The sequence below is a fragment of the Catharus ustulatus genome, chromosome 11, assembly GCF_009819885.2.
Source record: "Catharus ustulatus isolate bCatUst1 chromosome 11, bCatUst1.pri.v2, whole genome shotgun sequence".
Lineage (NCBI taxonomy): Eukaryota > Metazoa > Chordata > Aves > Passeriformes > Turdidae > Catharus > Catharus ustulatus.
The window spans coordinates 10,891,786-10,909,030 of record NC_046231.1 but is presented as its reverse complement, the minus strand read 5'-3'; the positions used below and the strand labels follow the sequence as shown (position 1 = coordinate 10,909,030).

The 17,245-nt window shown below is 38.4% G+C and overlaps 1 protein-coding gene and 1 long non-coding RNA gene across 6 annotated transcripts in view; one reads left to right on the top strand and one right to left on the bottom strand.

The window, feature by feature from the left end:
* FTO (FTO alpha-ketoglutarate dependent dioxygenase) overlaps positions 1–9,583 on the bottom strand; it is a 232,504-nt gene extending 222,921 nt beyond the window's left edge. Inside the window, exon 1 of one of the 3 annotated variants that reach the window (XM_033069392.1) lies at positions 9,400–9,583. Coding sequence is in view for 1 of the 3 variants with exons in the window: in XM_033069391.1 (XP_032925282.1) it covers positions 8,902–8,940 (39 nt within the window). In the remaining 2 variants the exon portion in view is untranslated. Of the gene's footprint in view, positions 1–8,113; positions 8,599–8,901; positions 9,012–9,399 lie in introns of those variants that run through there. The other 2 variants (XM_033069391.1, XM_033069393.1) reach the window with 2 other exon arrangements.
* On the top strand, positions 8,688–15,353 carry LOC117001239. Of its 3 annotated transcripts, XR_004418993.1 has the most exons (6): positions 9,135–9,149; positions 9,763–9,813; positions 12,594–12,666; positions 13,344–13,435; positions 14,208–14,352; positions 15,258–15,353. It is a non-coding gene; the product is annotated as an uncharacterized LOC117001239 (long non-coding RNA). The 3 variants fall into 3 exon arrangements; XR_004418992.2 differs by lacking the exons at positions 9,135–9,149; positions 9,763–9,813 and adding an exon at positions 8,688–8,897; XR_004418991.1 differs by lacking the exon at positions 9,763–9,813 and having other exon boundaries at positions 9,050–9,149.
* Positions 15,354–17,245: the final 1,892 nt, after the last annotated feature.

Genomic DNA, 17,245 nt, shown 5'->3' with positions numbered 1-17,245 from the left:
TTCAGGTAGCCAGAACCATAAAGTTATAATTCAACTTTTTTTTGACTGAATAACAAATTTCAGAGGTTTTCTACATAGGCAAGATGGTCCTATCTAAAGCAGAAATTGTAAATTTGGGGAACGCTCATTAATGTGACAACACCACCATGTCCACTAGACCATGGCACTAAGTGCCAAAGGCAGCCTTTTCTTAAACACCTCCAGGGATGGTGACTTCACCACCTCCAATGCCCAATCACTCTTTCTGTGAAGAAATACTTCAGTAACATTAGGCACTTTTAAAATAGTTCAGGGAAGGCTGACAAATATCTACAGTTCATTACAAAAGCTTAAGCTATAACACCACTAAGAATTTTGCTATATACTCTCATCAAGCACAACTTGCTACAGTCAAGGGATTACACGTTTTCTAAAGTACCAGCTCCCATGGTCAGAAAATTTCCTACGAGTTTCAACTCCTATTTACAATAATACTGGAGAAAACATATGGAATCTAACTTGAAAACATAAATATCAAGAATGCAAAGAAACTCAGAAGAAGAAAGCCTTTTAAATAAAGTTCCCCATGGCACATTCAAGCAAAATAGGTACCCAAGAATAGGAGTTTTTACTAATGCAAGTAAAAGATTTTAGAAGTTTTTAAAAATGGAATACAAGACTGTGAAATAAAAGCATTGGTTGTACTCATTAACTGCTTTTATTTCATTTATGTCTATTTATAAATGCTTTCCATAAACACTTCCTATTGAACCAAGATTGATAGTGTCCATATGAATATATCACGGACTATTTTCCTGGACAGCAGCAAGAGAGGCTGAAGAAAGAGAGCCAGCACATACCAGATGCCTCCCAAGCTTGACAATGCAGAAGCTTGATGGCTTCTGGTTTAAAGCATGGGGGAAGATTACACAAACCAACTGTTGTTCCTCTAGTTTTCCTCAACTAACACCTCCTGCATGAAGTTTAAAAAGAAACAAACCACCAGTATGGTACACATCTTGCATTTCGCGTGCCAGAGGCGAAAAAGCGGAGCACTGAACATCCCTAAAAGATAATTGACTACTGAACTAATCATCACAGTAAAATATCCAAACCAAAACAGTTTCCCTTACCCATTACCACAGATGCAAAGAGCCACATAACTGATTCAACCCATCTTATTCTAAATAACTGCCATGGGAATGGCTGGAGAGTGGGAATAGAACTGTCTTTTGATCTTACCTTCTGTCAAGTCAGTTACACTATACTCAACAAATACAGTAGCTGAAATAACAAATTCAGTAAAAAGTTACTTTTTGGCTCCTGTGTGCATATAAACACAATTTAATTTTTTACAAGTTCATAATAGCTGCCGTACATTAAAAAAAAGTCTTTCTACATCTTAGAAAAAATCTGGGTTAACAGGAACAGTTTCAAACTGATCAGAGCTTTGGTATAATTTCTGATGGTTTTATATTATATACTAATATACGGCACTTATATGGTCTCAGAATACACAATAAAATATTTTACTTGAAATAAATCTAATTGGAACACCTTTCCACAATTCTTTTATTGCATAAATGTCCTGAAAAAGTGATATGTTTAACAAATGCTCATTTTCTTTAAAACAGCTTATTAAGAATTTCTGTTTAGACTCTGACTCTATATAAGCTTTCCAACTCAGAAAGATGGTCATTTTCCTGATGTACTGTTTACAATGAAGGCCCAAAAACAATTTCTCCTACCTAACATCATTAGACTTAATAGTTTGTTCTGGTTTTATTCAGTAATTACATACATACATACACATCATAGCTCAGTTGAGTATTTTACTAACTCCAGTTGTTTGCCATCACATGGTTTAGATATCAGACGATGAAGTATTTCCTTTAAGAACATCATTACCTGCTGCACTGACTTAACTTAAACTAGAAGTAAACACTGAGTAGAATCTGAAGATTTTTCCAGATCTTGAGTGCACATTCAAAATCAGTACGACTGGGTTCTAAAAACCTTTAACTGCTTGTAAAAATGGTACCTATTTCCATTAGAGTAAAAAAAGTCTATTAAATATGCATTTGAACATGTATTTTATCAGTTAAACTGTTCGAATTATATCTAAGGGTATGGGTTTACATGGCAGTAATAGCAATGTTTTCCAATCCAAAAGCTGCTTAAACTTACTGCTCACTTTTTGAAGATGAAAACCTTATTTGATCTTTACCTCCTTTCCCCCCCACCCCTCCCTTCCCCATAAACACATACAGGGTATGTACAATCATGATTTATCACTGGCAAGATCCAGTGCATGAAATTTCTGCACTCAGAGGACAGAACATCCATGAGATGTGGGAGATTTAAAGTAAAATCTTATGCCAGCAAATAATGGAATCTCTTAATATTACAAGGTGTTTGATTTCAATACAGTTTCAAACCTTAGAATAGAATCAACAAAATATTTTAATCAGCTACCTTTTCAAACATTCACTGCATGAAGTACCAGTTGCCTGAGGGTTATGAAATAATACTAAAAACTTTATAATCATTCATTGATTTAGTTTTGAGCATAGTATATCATTTGAATCCAATGGGAACATAAAGAGCTATTTGTGAGGTCAACCACAGTACAGACAGAGGCTGACATGATATCGATGGCAAGGTGGAAAGAAATTGCCAAATACAGCAGATCAATACCTCGTTTCACTGTTACACCCTTCTGGAGACATAAAATATATATCTTTACAGCTACGAAAATAATAATAATGAAAGTGGGAGATAAATGCTTCCCTCAAGGTAAACTATTTGATTAGCTGAGGGCAAAGGTGACAAGAGCAGTTACACTAAAGTAACTTTACAGTCTTAAATAAAAATGGTGGGAAGAGCAGCAGATAAAAGCGCAAAATGAAGCTGGACAAGTTCTAGGAGATAAAGATGTAATTCTTTTAGAAATTGGGGTAGTATGTATACAAAAGCAAAAAACTGTTAAGCTAAATAAGGTAGAGCAGAGTTTACTCCCATAATCAGACTCCAAGTGTTTTGAAATTACAGCACTATAATTTTCTATCCAGTAGGCTTCAAAGAGATGTTTAATCTGTGCCATACTTTAAATGCCAATAAATGCTCATAATCATGCTTTGCACTTCACTAGTGAACATAACAGAATACAGTAAAACACTACAGTGCTTTTCAGCCTCGGCTGGAGAAGAGGATCATCTGGTATTTTGGATGCACTTGGTCATTACAGGTAATTAAATAATTTAAGAAATGGATTAATTATTAAAAGCATGGCAGCCCAATCCTGCTTCAGCTGAAGGTTGCAAAACTTTGATTATCAATTGCAAGGGAATAGAAACCAGCTTTAGGCAATCACTGACCTGTCTAGTTTTCACTAACCTGGATCAGCTGAAACTGAATATTCTCGGATGTAAAAGAAGAAAGTATAATAATTGTTCATCAAATGTTTTCAAAATCTAAAAATAATACTGGAAGTAAGCCCTGTACTGCACTTCCAGTAGAGACTTTTCACTACGGTTTTATTTCATAAATGCTAATCTTTATCTGAAACTTCTAACATTATAAACAGTTCAGAACCAGAAGACTAAAGGGTTTGGATGACTACGTAGCTTTCTGAAACTGAATAATTTATTCTTCCTAAGATTTCTCTTCAGAAATATATTAATTCAAACCCTAAATTCCAATTCACATGAATTGTTATTTTACCACAGAAAATAGGAAGGTTTTTCAAAACCACATCAGGTCCTACAGGGTATCCTGTACCAGGAACAGCCACTCCACTGAGGCTATACAAGTTACAGACATGAGCTTCCATTTTAAACATACATGACTATAAAAAAACCAGTCAAAACAGAGGGAGAGGGGGAAAAAAACCAACCAACCAACCAAACAAACAAAAAAGCCCCAAAAAAACCCAAACATACAACCAACCAAAAAACCCCTAAAACTTCCCATATTCAGAATGGGGACATGCACAGGTCGCCATAGCACTGTCTCCTCTAGTGGACCACCAGGATAAAAGTGAACTGAAGACCTTTAGATCCCTGGCATTGAACTTCCCTGACACTGCTGCCTTACACAAAAGCCTCTCAGGCCACCATCCACAATACTCAAATTCATGCTTTGAGCAGTCATCCTCCTCACATCCTTAGCTCCAAGATCTTTGCAGATTCCAATAAGTGAAGCATAGATCTGTCCTTATTTACGGCAAAAAACAAGTGACTGAATGTAAAACAACGTTTAATAAATCTGCAGAGCCTAAAGTACCAACATAATTCCGAGCAGAAAGATAGACACGCACTTCTTAATTAAGTGGGTGATGTTCTAGTTAAAACAAAAAGACATCCCTGGGCCATAGCTAAGATTAAGCACATGCTCTTGCAAAGGAAGCTCTATTATCGATGTAAAGGCTTTAAATCACAAAAAATAAACCATCTAATAGTCTGTATTCAATAGCAAGTAGAAAGTCAGGACACAGACTGATTTGGATTAACACATTTTCACTTATAACAAGTAATTTTACAGAGGATTAGTATCTTGATGGTCTGATCAATACTAGGCACTGCTGCTATTACAGATGAAGAGAAAATTACCCCTCCAGTAATAAAGTGTGTGTCTCGGTTCTCCTTCATTTGCCGAGTCCATTACTGTAATGGTTCCAGCATTAGCAGCTGAGGCAATTTAAACAGCAGGAATGTGATGAATTTAAAAGCAAGAAACATTTGCCACTCATTCTTTCTTGTATTTTATTCTGCATCTGCAAGGCTTCTACCTGACCATTTCCAATATACAAATCATGTGTTATGTGACTATCAACACTATTTCTTAATTATTGTCTCATTAATAATGGGAAGTTCCAATAATGTGATTACCACAAAAATTGCTACTGGCATATTGGTTGCTGATTCTGCTAAAACTTGCACACCATTTACCTAAGCAGAAATATGACGTGACAACAAGCTTATTTAACTGCATCTAAGCTGTTTCATTAATTTTCCTAAATACAATTTCTAAAAGAATCTAATCCGTCAATTAGAAAACTTTGTTTTGTTTGGCTCTTTTTAATAATGTTTTTTTATCTTAAGAAGTAGAACAATAACCGTAAACAATATATCATTATAATATTAGGACAAACCATGGTAACAATGTTTAAGTTTTTAAACTTCATTGTATGGTATGGGTTCCATCTTTCAGCATAAATTCTAAAAGCAAATCCTTAATCATGCTTTGAAGTGCTTTGAGAATACTTGCCTAATTTTTCTTGAGCATTAATATGTTGAGACAACCTGTTTTACCTTGTAAAGATGTATTATTTTGCAGGCAGCAAAAATGAGGATGATGCATGAAATAAGACCTTCAATGAAATCTCAGCCAAAACACAATATATTCCCTTTCTCTCCTCGCAAATAAAATACATACAAAGCTTTGTGTTATTTAAAGCGTTATATTTCCTTGCTACTTTGTCCAACATGTCTCACAAATGTGATATTGCATATGAATATCTTTGTAAAAGCCCTTGTGAATATTCAGATATGTGCACATTGATGCATTTATTATTTGTACAGCAATAACTTTATTGGATTGGGGTCCCAGCTGTCCTGGGAGCTGTACAAACATAACAGTAGTGTCTGTGGAATACATTCTCTACAGTCAGTATTCACAGTAATGTGAATTAGCATAAACAGCGACATCAGGCAACTGTGAACTGGGTTTAGTGGTCTATTCCAAAGACCCATCAAGGTAATACCTTTACTTTAAAAGAAAGTAATTCTCCAGACTGGCTGAGTATCTTCTTTTTCACCTGGCAGTGGCACAGGGCGTTGACATGCAAAGAGTGGTAGAGGAAGCATATACGGAAATGACTAGAACTTGGCCCCCTGTCATACTGTAACTTACTTTAAAAAAAATCGACTTGAAATAAGTAAGTCGCGAGAACATTAAGTCTTACATCAAATATTAAATTTTTTAACTCATCAATCAAGATAATAAACATTCTAAAAGCAAAAAAGCTTTTTTCCCAAGTCTAAAAGGAGGAAATAGCCTACTTAGATCACCAAATATGAGATTTGATTTTACTTTGCATGGTACATTTCTACACCCAGAGAAAAAGAAGTGACCAACTGTGTAAAGAAAAAAGAATCAAAATAACTATAAACTGTATTAATTAAAACACAATTCTAAGTTAAAACAAACAAGCATGAACAACCCCACAACTGTTTCATAAAAATGCCTTTTCAGCTAATGAGCAACATCTACTCTAACAGCTCTCATTTTACGCAATATTTGCTCTGGGGAAGACCAGAGCAGCTGATGGCTTGCAACAGCTCCAAAGGCATCTTTAGAAACTGCAGAATAGTTGTGTTTTGCTGCCCACTTAAGACTCAGAGAAATACTCTACAGGACATTAACATGCCCAATGTGGTGTTTAGAACAGATCAGTAGTTAACTGGCTGTGGTTTTCCTAATTATTTTTCAGATCTTCTTCCCAAGAATGAATTTATATCCTCCACCTCTTGACTTGGAACACCAAATACTAGCACAATTTAATTTCTGCTACACATTTAATCTTACTCAACTGAGTGGTCTGCAAAGTGGAAATTGCTGTGTGACAGCACTGCACTCTACAGAAGTTCTACCACATATACTTGGAACAGAAATGCTCTTCTATAACAGCATAAATCAAAGCTTGCTATACGCAAGAAAATTTGAGCCAGAGAAAAGTTTATCACATATAAGAAACATACTACATAATTACAAAGCAAAAACCAATCAGCAGGATTCTGACAGACAGCATTTGACTGTACACAATTATAGCAAAACAAGAACTTTTATTCAGGATTTAGTTCTGGAAAACAAGGGACATTGCCAGGAGACACATAATCCAAACCAGCTTCTCTACCCAACCACTTCCCTCTCAGTAGTAGGCCTCATAAATCTTACTCTCCAGAAGAGGTTGGGTTAACCTCACTAATACTTGGTTTGCTAAAAAATATAGATCAGTAACTAAATGGAAGTCTTGGCAGAACTAGTACAATAAAGACACTGTTCCTTTGTCTTCAGCATTTCTCAGATGATCAACATAAACTAGGAATGGCTAAGCCCGTGGAGGGTGACTTAGAGGACTGACAGGAGCCCAGAGATTACATATCCAACCAAGTTGCACAAAATAATCAGTATGAGGATGCTTCCATAGGAAAAACAAAGCACAAGCTCCTTCTAGCATACCCCCCTTTTTCCATTGCTGCTTTCTCCTTTAGCAGCCTTTATTCTAAGACATTCTACAGGCATATTTTGCTTTACTTTCAATATACTCAGCTTCTCTCTAGTGTCCAACTTACCACATCCCCCTAGGGCATTCTGTAAGTATTGACACCTTTAAATTCTCTGTAAGAATCTTTCATCTTTCTCTGTCTGTGCACCAGCATAAAGTTGTGTCTACAGCAGTACTCTTGCACTTGACCTCAAGTTTTTCTCATACATTGTTCTTGACACCTCTTCATGTGCCATTACTCCTACAGCCTTTGCCAATGTAGTTCACAGCACCATCCTTTTACCCCTCACAGGTGTCCTTGCGTGATTATTTTATCAAGGGCCATTATTCTTCTAATGTAAATTATTTCCAAATATATTCACGCCCCACTGAAAAAACAACGGTCCTTGGATGGACAGCACAAATGAACAGGCTAGAAAAAGTATGGGTTGAGGTTTATTCTGCAAGGTATTGGATGGGACAGCTGCATACGTTTTGACATATATGGAAAGGGCAGAACACAAACGTAACACTGAAATTGCTGTCCTTCGGCAAATTGAGATAGCAGAAAGACAAGTTGCAAAATGACCAGGTAGTCCTTAAGGAGTTGTTATGAATCTCACTCGGCCAAAGAGGATCTCAAGTTTTCTAGTGTAACACTTAGTTGCAAACTTACATCACAACTTTTCCCTGCCTCTACAGGGAATACTGTATTTAATACTGAAAAGTAAATAGCAATGCTAAAACCAGCATGTTCTCTCCTCAGGTGAATGAGATTACCATTTTCAAAGGCATTTTCTAAATTTATAATGGAATTAGTCTTCCTTTCATTAACACCAGCACTATGCCTTCAAACAAGTCACTTACTGGGTCTTGTAAACAAAATCAGTAGAAGTACAACAATCATCAAGACCTGAAATAAAATATTGTCCAATGTAGTAAAACAAGCCCTTCAAAGGCACCTGAAACAGCAAACATTCAGCACTCCCGTTTGCTTCCACAGAAATAACATATTCAATGTAAGCATGTAACAACATTGTACCTAAACACGTGAACAAGAAAATAAACATTATAAAGCTCGGGCGATATAACAGACTTAAAACATTTATTTAGGCCAGGTTTAGTGTACTTTTAAATTTAACAATTAAGCGCAGTTACACAGCGCATCATCTCATTGTGAATGTTTCAACAAAAATGAACATACGGTCCTTCCATCGTTTTGTTTTTTTTTCATGTACCACAGAACTCGTTTAAACGGAAATTTCTTGCCCGGACGGCACAGGCCTTTACCAGCAGCTGCTGCCCAGGCTGCTGGAGGTGCCCCGCACTCGGGGAGGGGGATCCGCCTTCTCCAGGCTCAGCGGAGCCCCCGCCGGGCAGCGCTGCAGCCGCTGGGGGCGCGGGGCGGCGCTGGCCACACGCGGCCGTCAGGGCTCACCCGGCTCCGGGACCGCTCGGGGCCGAGCTCGGGGCCGGGCTCCCGCCTTCTCACAGCAACTTCACGGCGGCCTCGGAGTTCCCCCTCGGGGCTCCAGCACTGGAGCTAGCGGAGCCCCGGCGGGAGCTGCGCCGCACAGCCCCGGAGCGGCGCAGAGAGGGCTGGCCACGGGCGCACTCCTCGGGGCTGCGGGGAGCAGGAAGCAAACGGAAGGTACCTTCAGCTCTTTCTCCCGCTCCCCCGCTCTCCTCTTCATGGTGCCGCCTTAGCCGTCCGCCCGGAGCGGAGCAGCCCCGCGCAGCTCCCGCCGGCAGCGGCCGGACCGCGCTCCGCGGGCAGTGCGCGGCCCCGCCCCGAACTCCAAGTCCCGGCAGGCCCAGGGCGGCCCGGAAGGGGAAGGGCCCGGTTGGCAACAGCGGCAGCTGCTAGCGGAGCGCTGAGCAGAGCCCGGGGCAGGCGGGGGCCGTGAGTACGGGGGAGCTTCTCCTCCTCGGGGCACGGCGCGGGGAGGACGGGGCGCCGGAGCTGCCCGGGGCTGAGGCGCCGTGTCCTGGAGCGGGCGGGCCCCGGCCGGGGAGGCGAGGAGCGGGGCTGGCGGGTCCCGCGCTGCCGCGGCGGTTCCAGACCCGAGGGGCTCCTCGCTCGGTGCCCGTGGGAAGAGGCTGGGATCCCCAGCGTTTGGTTACCAGTAGCCCCGTGGGCCTGTGTTCTGTACCTGGGAAGGCTATGCTGGGGAAAGCCGGGCTGGAGCCGGAGCTCCTGTGCCGAGGGCGGGACAGCCCGGGCACTGTGGGCGTTCCCTCCTGAGGCGAGCGCGGCCTTCCCCGCGGCCCTGCCCCTTCCAGCGCTGTCAGTCACCGCCAGAGCCGGCGCGCCTGAATCAAACCGGAGAGGCTTTGTGAAATATGTTGAAGGCAAGACACGATTGTTAGATTTTTCTATGTTGAAGTAGGACTTACAGTTCTGAGAAATGTTTCTTCCCTCAGGCAATAGCAGGAGGTTGTGATCCCGTTTCCTAATATCTTCCATATCTTTCCTTTTTTTTTTTTTTTCCCTGTCCACCTCCCAAAACACACAGCACTGCAACACGTGATATTTGAAAGATGATATGTGTGTGTATTTCTAACAGGTAATAAATGAGGCTGTTTTAGCTTACAAGACCAATAAAGTGACAACATATATTTTAAGGACTCAGTAGACGGAAAACATAGGCTGGAAATATGTTGTGATAAACTAAGATAGGTGGGTGGTCCCTCCCACCTCCTTTTTTGAATTCCCTCTAGTAGGGAAGTGAAGTAGGATTTTGGAACAAAAGGATCATCTTGGCTATATCTGACACTCAATTCAAAAACCATGTTGAAACAATTAAGCTGTAATTCTTATGATTTCACTAGAAACCCCCTCACTGGAAGTCACTTAAAGCCCCTTTGGCTGAGAACTTCTAAAAAATTAAGTAATCTCCATTCAGTTTTGCTGACTTTGAATGATATTGACACAAAAGTACACTTCTGTGAGTTATATAAGAATCTGAACCTGAAGCATGAGCTTTGATAAATATTAATTTTATTGCTGTGAGCCTTGTATAACAGTGCAAAGTTGTGTGTGGTTTTTTGTAGTACATTTTCAGATATGGATGGTGGTAAAACCACTTTTGCAAGTAGTGAAATGTATATGAGAGTTACAGTTTCTTTAACTTTAGTAGTTGCATCAAAAATTCTTGTTTATACCTAACTTGAAGTTCTTACAGGTTAATCCCAGAGATACGGGGAATATTCCTCTCTTTGTACATTAGGTTCTTTTATCTTGTTTTGAGGAATAATCTGTGCTGAAGTGATTGTAGGGCATCCTTTCTTGGAAATAAAGCCTGGTTTAAGTTATTGAGATTGAGGATGAATATCAATCTGTCCAGATGCAAATACAAATTTATATCTCTCTCACTTTGTTATGCTTTCTTTTAGGAAATGCTGCACTTTTAAGTACCATAACTTTTGTGGCAGTGTTTCTGTACAGTTTTGTCAGATGTAATCGCTTTGGAAATGCTTTCAAAAGTAATATGGAACGCTGTGGAGAAATCTCATATGCTTTTAGAAATAAGACTGGAGCTGGACTGCAAGGAAAAGTAATTTTGTTTAAGTGTCTGTGATTGACACTGAGATAATATTCAAAGAGGAACTGTAACATATGTAACATGCTTTGATGTTTGAAGTGTCCTCTCTCAAAGCAGCAGCTTAACTGGTGGTTATTAGTGATTATTAAAGACGTGGGTATGTTACTAATCAGGCAAATAAGTTGCCAAGCAAATTCTAAATCCGTAATTATATTTGTCCTCCTTAAAACCAGGAGGCATGTTTGTACTATTTCTGTCTAAAACCATGTATCTGATAAAACCAATTAATATGGTTGGTTTTTTTCATTTTCTTTTTCTGTGGCCCAGGACAGAAAAGATAACTGAATGCCTAATTTCTGACTCTTTGTAATGGAAATGAAATTATTCTTCCTCTTCCTTTTGAAAATTTCACCTTCTAAATTTTCAGGACATTTTAGATTTGAAGTTGCTTTATTTTGTCACTTCAAGTCATGTCATGTTGCCAGTAAAAACTGGCTTTGTGTGCATATCTGCTATGTTAGTTTGCTTACAGCTCAAGTATTTCTGTGGTTTTGCTGCAGCCAGTAATGGATTACTACTGACAAGAGTTGTTTGTTTGCTTATTTGAGTGACAGTTTGAGTGACAAGCATGTGTTGTTTTGTCTCTGTTTTTAAATAAGTAGATTTCTCTCATGGTTCTCATACAGAGAAAATAACAGGTAGATATCCCCAGTAAAGTTTCTTTGGCATATAGTGAAAACCAGTAATGTTTGTCTGTGCCTGTTACTGCTCTGGAGTTTTTGAAGCCTGATTTTGATAGATCACAAACATTGTGGAGTTGTGCTGATAAAATACTTGTTTAGCTCTCGATGTCTCTTGAAACTTGCCCAAAAAAAAGCCTCTGTCATTTTTGATTTGTGAAAGCAAGGACAACCACATTCTAGAAAGATGTAGAATGGTATCATCTCCTTCCTACTATCATGGAGCAAATTTAGATGATCCTCTGGTGGTAAAGTGTTTCTGTTTCCCTTTGACCTCAGTTGCTGTAGCCATACTGGTACAGGGACCTACAACAGTAACCACAGTAATGAATCTAGACCTGAGTGAAGCCAATGACTGCAGATAGAGCTAATTTAACAAATTACAAAAAAGTTGTGAGGATTTTGTAAGAGCAAAGCAAAAAGAGCCAAGAATGCTGAGGAGCTGGATCTTCCAGTGGATGTGTATTTGTATTGGTTGCCAGTTGTGCCATCAGCTGAGTGGTGTGGACATCAACATCACAGAGCAGTACTGTCTGTCACTGATGACATTGAAACTGCAACCATATTGCAAGTCTACAACTGTAGATCAGTTCACTTCAATGGTCATGATAAGGAAACATTTGTTCCACATGGGAGAAAAATGTGTTCCTGTTTATTCATAAACAGTGAAGTCTGGAAATAATATTTTATCATAAATTTTAGTGATGAAAAAACCAAAAGATTAAAAGCAAGACTGACTTGTTGGAAACTAAATTTCCATTAATCCCTTTTGTTTCTTTAGAACAAAGCCATAAGGAGACTTATTTATGATGGAAGAAAGAGCTTAGGCAGCACTTTTGATTATGATCACACTAATAGATATTTCATGGGATGTCTGTTGATTGTACCATGTCACTTCTGCCCTCTGATACAAGTCTCTAGTAGCATCACTGTTAATTTCCAGTGCTTTGCTAGATGGTTTTGGGTTGACTAAGGATTTATATCACCTGAAGAGTGTAACAATGGTTTTGGGGGTAAGACTGTTGAAAGGACTTTACATCTCTCCTTTTCCTGTTGTTTCAGCATTACTTGACTCTGTGACCAACATGTAATTTTCTGCACCAGAAGACAAGAAAGAAACAGCAGTTGTTAACAAGTATGTTCATATATTACACCAAAACAAATGTAGTACTTTTTCACATTAATACTTTCCTAATCTCACTTTGTCATATAGTTGAGCTTTATGTTGCCACAGGATAGAATCAGTTCAGATTTATGAGAATCATTCATAGGAGACTGTCTCTCTTAAAAAGTAATTTCTTATAAGACAGTGATTGAAAGAAGACAAAGAGAATGCCAGGCAACCCTGAAATAACTTCATAAACCCCCAGCACCTCTTTCAGAACATGGAAGATGGCATTACTCATCTACCAGCCAATGCCTTCAGCTTTTACCTCTCTTAAATGAACAAAGAATTTAAAAACCTGCATGTCCCCTTCCCACATCCACTTGGAAATGCAGCCTTAGCCCAAAAATTCCTGAAAACAGTGGAACTAGAACTTCAGAAAGCTAATTGTACATATATTAAATAGAATTGCAGCCATTGCACAACAAAGGTGTATTTTGTGAATGCATTAAAACTGGCATGACATTAAACTTGAGAGTTTAGATCATCCTCTGCGCAATCTCGTTGAGATAGGAGCATTCAGAGTCTGTCATTTCACTGAATCCACCATAACTTTTCCCTTCATTTCATATTGTTGTATTCTTCGGTCTAGTTTCAGTTTAAATACCAGATGAAGAGGTATTTCATTTGAATTTTTTTATCCCTAGATAAGCCATGCCTGTTGCAGCTGATGTAACTGTGGGGGACCTGCCTGTGAGACATGCAGGTCTAGCACCAGCTGGAATTGAAGGATTACAAGGTTTGTACCAGCTGCTATTTATTACAGCTACAGACTTTGATCAGTGGCTTCTTTAGTTTCTTTCTAAAAATGTTTCTGATGTTGCCACTCACAAAATTGAGTTCAAATACCATTCAAAATCTGGGTTAAATTGTGAAAGATGCTGTGACCCATTCTATGTTCAAGTTGCTTGTTATAAGAGGGGAGTTGCTCTGAGATGCTAAAAACTGGAAATGTCATTGAGGTGTAACATTCATCCTTCCAGAAGAAGAGAACTTTTTTGCTGAACTGAGGACAAGGCCAGATCCATTTCACAAAATGGGAACCAAAAGTATAATGCAATTCTGCTATGTTGCTCAGCTGCTATTAGAATGGAACAACTGGGCTTAGTTTTATATCTGAGTAAATTTACAGAATTATGAGTTAATGTTTCCAAACTTCAAGATAATATGTTCACTTTGGAAAAGATTAGAAAGAATCCCCTTGGTAATGCTTATAGTATCTTTGGCAGAACCTGGTTACTGGGTAAACTTACCTTTGTGTTGTCTAGTGTGTAAACAGATTGCTGTATACTTTTAATTGCCTTTTTTTTTTTTTAACCTGTAAGAAGAAGGAAAAAGTAAGTGATTAAAATGACGATACATAAAAAAAATATTAACGGACTCATACAAGTGTAAAATACAAAATTACTTGAAAAATTGGGGGGATTCAGTATTTCAAAATTAGTTTTGACTTTGAACTCTATCTTGTTGAATGTATTGAACATAATTTAAAGTTGTCTTGGTTTGGGTAGAGTCAAGAACTGCACAGAATATAAAAGCTCAACAAGCTAAGTAACAAATCAGTCAAAAAGACCTGGAGGACAGATTTCTTCGTGTACATGATGATCACTTCTTACTCAATCAGCATAGAAATGAACAAGAGGAGAGAACTGAAAGGTATGGGGTTTAATACTTTTATTTTACCTTACAGTAATATTTTTGCCCTTTAAAATATCAACAAATTTAAAATGCTGGTTTCTCTCAGAGCACTTTTTAAAGCAGTAGCAAAAATCACTCTTTTGAATCTTTTTTCCATTTCTAGTTATGTCTGTGTATGTAAGTCTGTGGTGGATTGTATTAGATCTCCATGTACAGAGCTACAGCACTGTCTGTCACTCTGGAGCTGGTACTTTGGGTTTGAAGTATACTGTCAGTGTTCTGGGAACTGTAGAATCCTAATGATTAATCAGGAGTTTCATTCTAGAATCGAAATTGTCTATATAGTGAGATTTCACCCATTATTAAACTCAGTGCTGTGCTGGCCAACCAGTGTGGGTTCAGCAGAGCTGTTCATGCTATTACTGCATTGCAGGAGGGCTAATTAATCCAAAAGCACCATGACTCTGTGCTCACATTGTGCTGTGCTTAACCAAGTCACGCTGCATCCAAGGAAGGTGTTGTCAGAAGCTAACGGATTCATAAAAGGGCAGCTGAAAATATTGCTTGTGTAGAGGAGGCTATTTCATAATTTTTTTAAGTCCAAAATATTCTTTCCTTTTGACTCAGTAGAGAGTGAGTCAGGAACAAATTGACTGGCATGACATAACTTCCATCTTTTCTGTCAGGCTGTTGTCAAATCCAAGATGGTGGAACAAATGAATTGTTTACTCGTTCTGGAGGGCATTTCCTGTGTTTCTGTTAGGTTCCTTACCAGATGCACTCCTTGTCCACTTAAGTAGCATTACACAAAGTGTCCAAATTGGAATACCTGAATTAATGCTTTATGGCACAGAAAATAAAAAAAATGCAGTGTTTGCCAGAGAAAAAAAACTTAACTCCTTAAGTTAAAATTTCTTTTCCAGCATTCCTCGCCAAAACCCTTTTAACTAGAAGTTTGGAATGAATTTGCAGTGGAAGAGCATTGAAAAAACTCCACGTAAACAAAAAACCTGCTTACAGGCAAGTAACATTCTGTGACATCCTGAAGTTATTAGGGGATTTTTTTTTTTGTTTCACTTTTGTTCTTTTAAGTAGAAGCTTCTGTCCACAAGTATACAAAAAATAAAACAAGCCCCTTTAAACAAATGAAGTGTGTCCTTATTTTCAGTTTTCTTTCTGGGCCTTCAAAAATAGATTTCCTGTAAACTAGATACAGGTCTCAAAGATGTGCAACTCTCTTTGTAAAGTCTTGAACTTGTCTCTCTCATCAAAGCCACCTTTTCTTTCTTTATACGCCAAGTTTTTTGCATTCACTTCTGGGTATGTTTTCTGTTCGTGCATGTTACATCACCCCCATGTGCCCTCTCTGCCTTTTGTTCTAGCTTACCAATGTTTATCAGAACTAAGGGAAATCAGAGGTACAATGCTTGAGATACCAAAAGCAAAATTTGTATCCTTCTAAAGACAGATGACAACCATACCCTCTGTATCTAATTATATTCTGCAGCTAACTGTTTCTTCTCCAAAGCACACTGGAAATATTTGCCAAGTATAAAATTGAGTATGGTAATGAGAACTGTTAAGTCTCTTTTTCCAGAGTACCTTCTTAAATATCTCCACCTACATATTTGAGCCACTTTAGACATTAAATATATATTTAAATCCCAAAATACTAGAAATTGTATATAATTGGAATGTTGCATATTATTAGCATTCTTTCAGTAGTTGAATGTTCTGTGGAATTGTAGTTTTATAGTTTGCCCCACCACATCCCAAATCTATAACTTTACTTAACAGCATGCATGAGGTTCCTATATAAGGTCATGCGTTAAAAATTACATTTAAGCACCATATGGAGTAAATATGTGTCCTCCCTTTACTAACCTTAAATGATAAGCCTTAGGAAACTGTTATTTGTCAGTGCTATAAAGCAGATTGCTGCACAGTGGTTTCAATTATCTTCAAAGAGTTCTTCACAGGCAGTAATAGTTATATCAAAACCTGAAATTTATTATTCAGGTTCTATGCTGAAGTCTTCACAGTGATTATGTTCCTTTCAACAGAATGCTTTTTATGCTGACTTTTCACATTCTTTTTCATCTTTTTATTATTTTCCCCAGAATGACCACCAAGTTAATACAGCTTGTTAATGATAAAAAAAAAGTCTGAACAGGTTGGTGGCGGCCCCAAGTGGCTGGGTCAGGCCTGGAGCTGGAAGAAAGGATTGAGCATTGACAAGAAAAAGTTCATGACGTTGAGAAACAAAATGAAAGCCCCCCCCCAGTAAACTCCTTTCAGCTGACCAGCAGCTCCAGATTCCAGGCCATAGACCTTATCCATCCAGCTGTGCTCAGTCTTTTAATAGCAGTGCTCTCAGAAAAATGAGCGAGGCTGCTGTTATGCCAGAGCATACAAGGAAAGGTGTGATTCACATTTATTACAAACAATGGTTTATACCAGTATCCCTAATAATTCACTATAGCAAGTCCATACTCTTTTTTGTTGATCAGTGGGTAATAATAGTACCTGCAGGCAGAAAGATTATTCTTTCCCCTTGTTCATGTATTTATTTATAGCAGTCATGATAGCTTGCTTGCCTTTGAAGTCCTTATTATGAGAATCCACAGTAGCCGGGGTTAAACAAAAGTACAGATTTGAGAAGACAGTGGCTATCAGGGAAGTTTTCTAATAGTTAAAATCATTGAACTTCCTTAGTATAACTTCTCTACATGTAAAAGGGTTATAAAAGTAGTATATGAAAAACTTTAGTATTTTCATTTTAAAACAAAGTATCACATCTGTAGTTTGTTTGCACATGTTTTTCCTTTTTTAATTTTAAGGTTTGTTCTAGTCTCTTGATACATCTGTGCACAGCACTGCAGACTTGAAAAATCTATCACACGTGTGGACT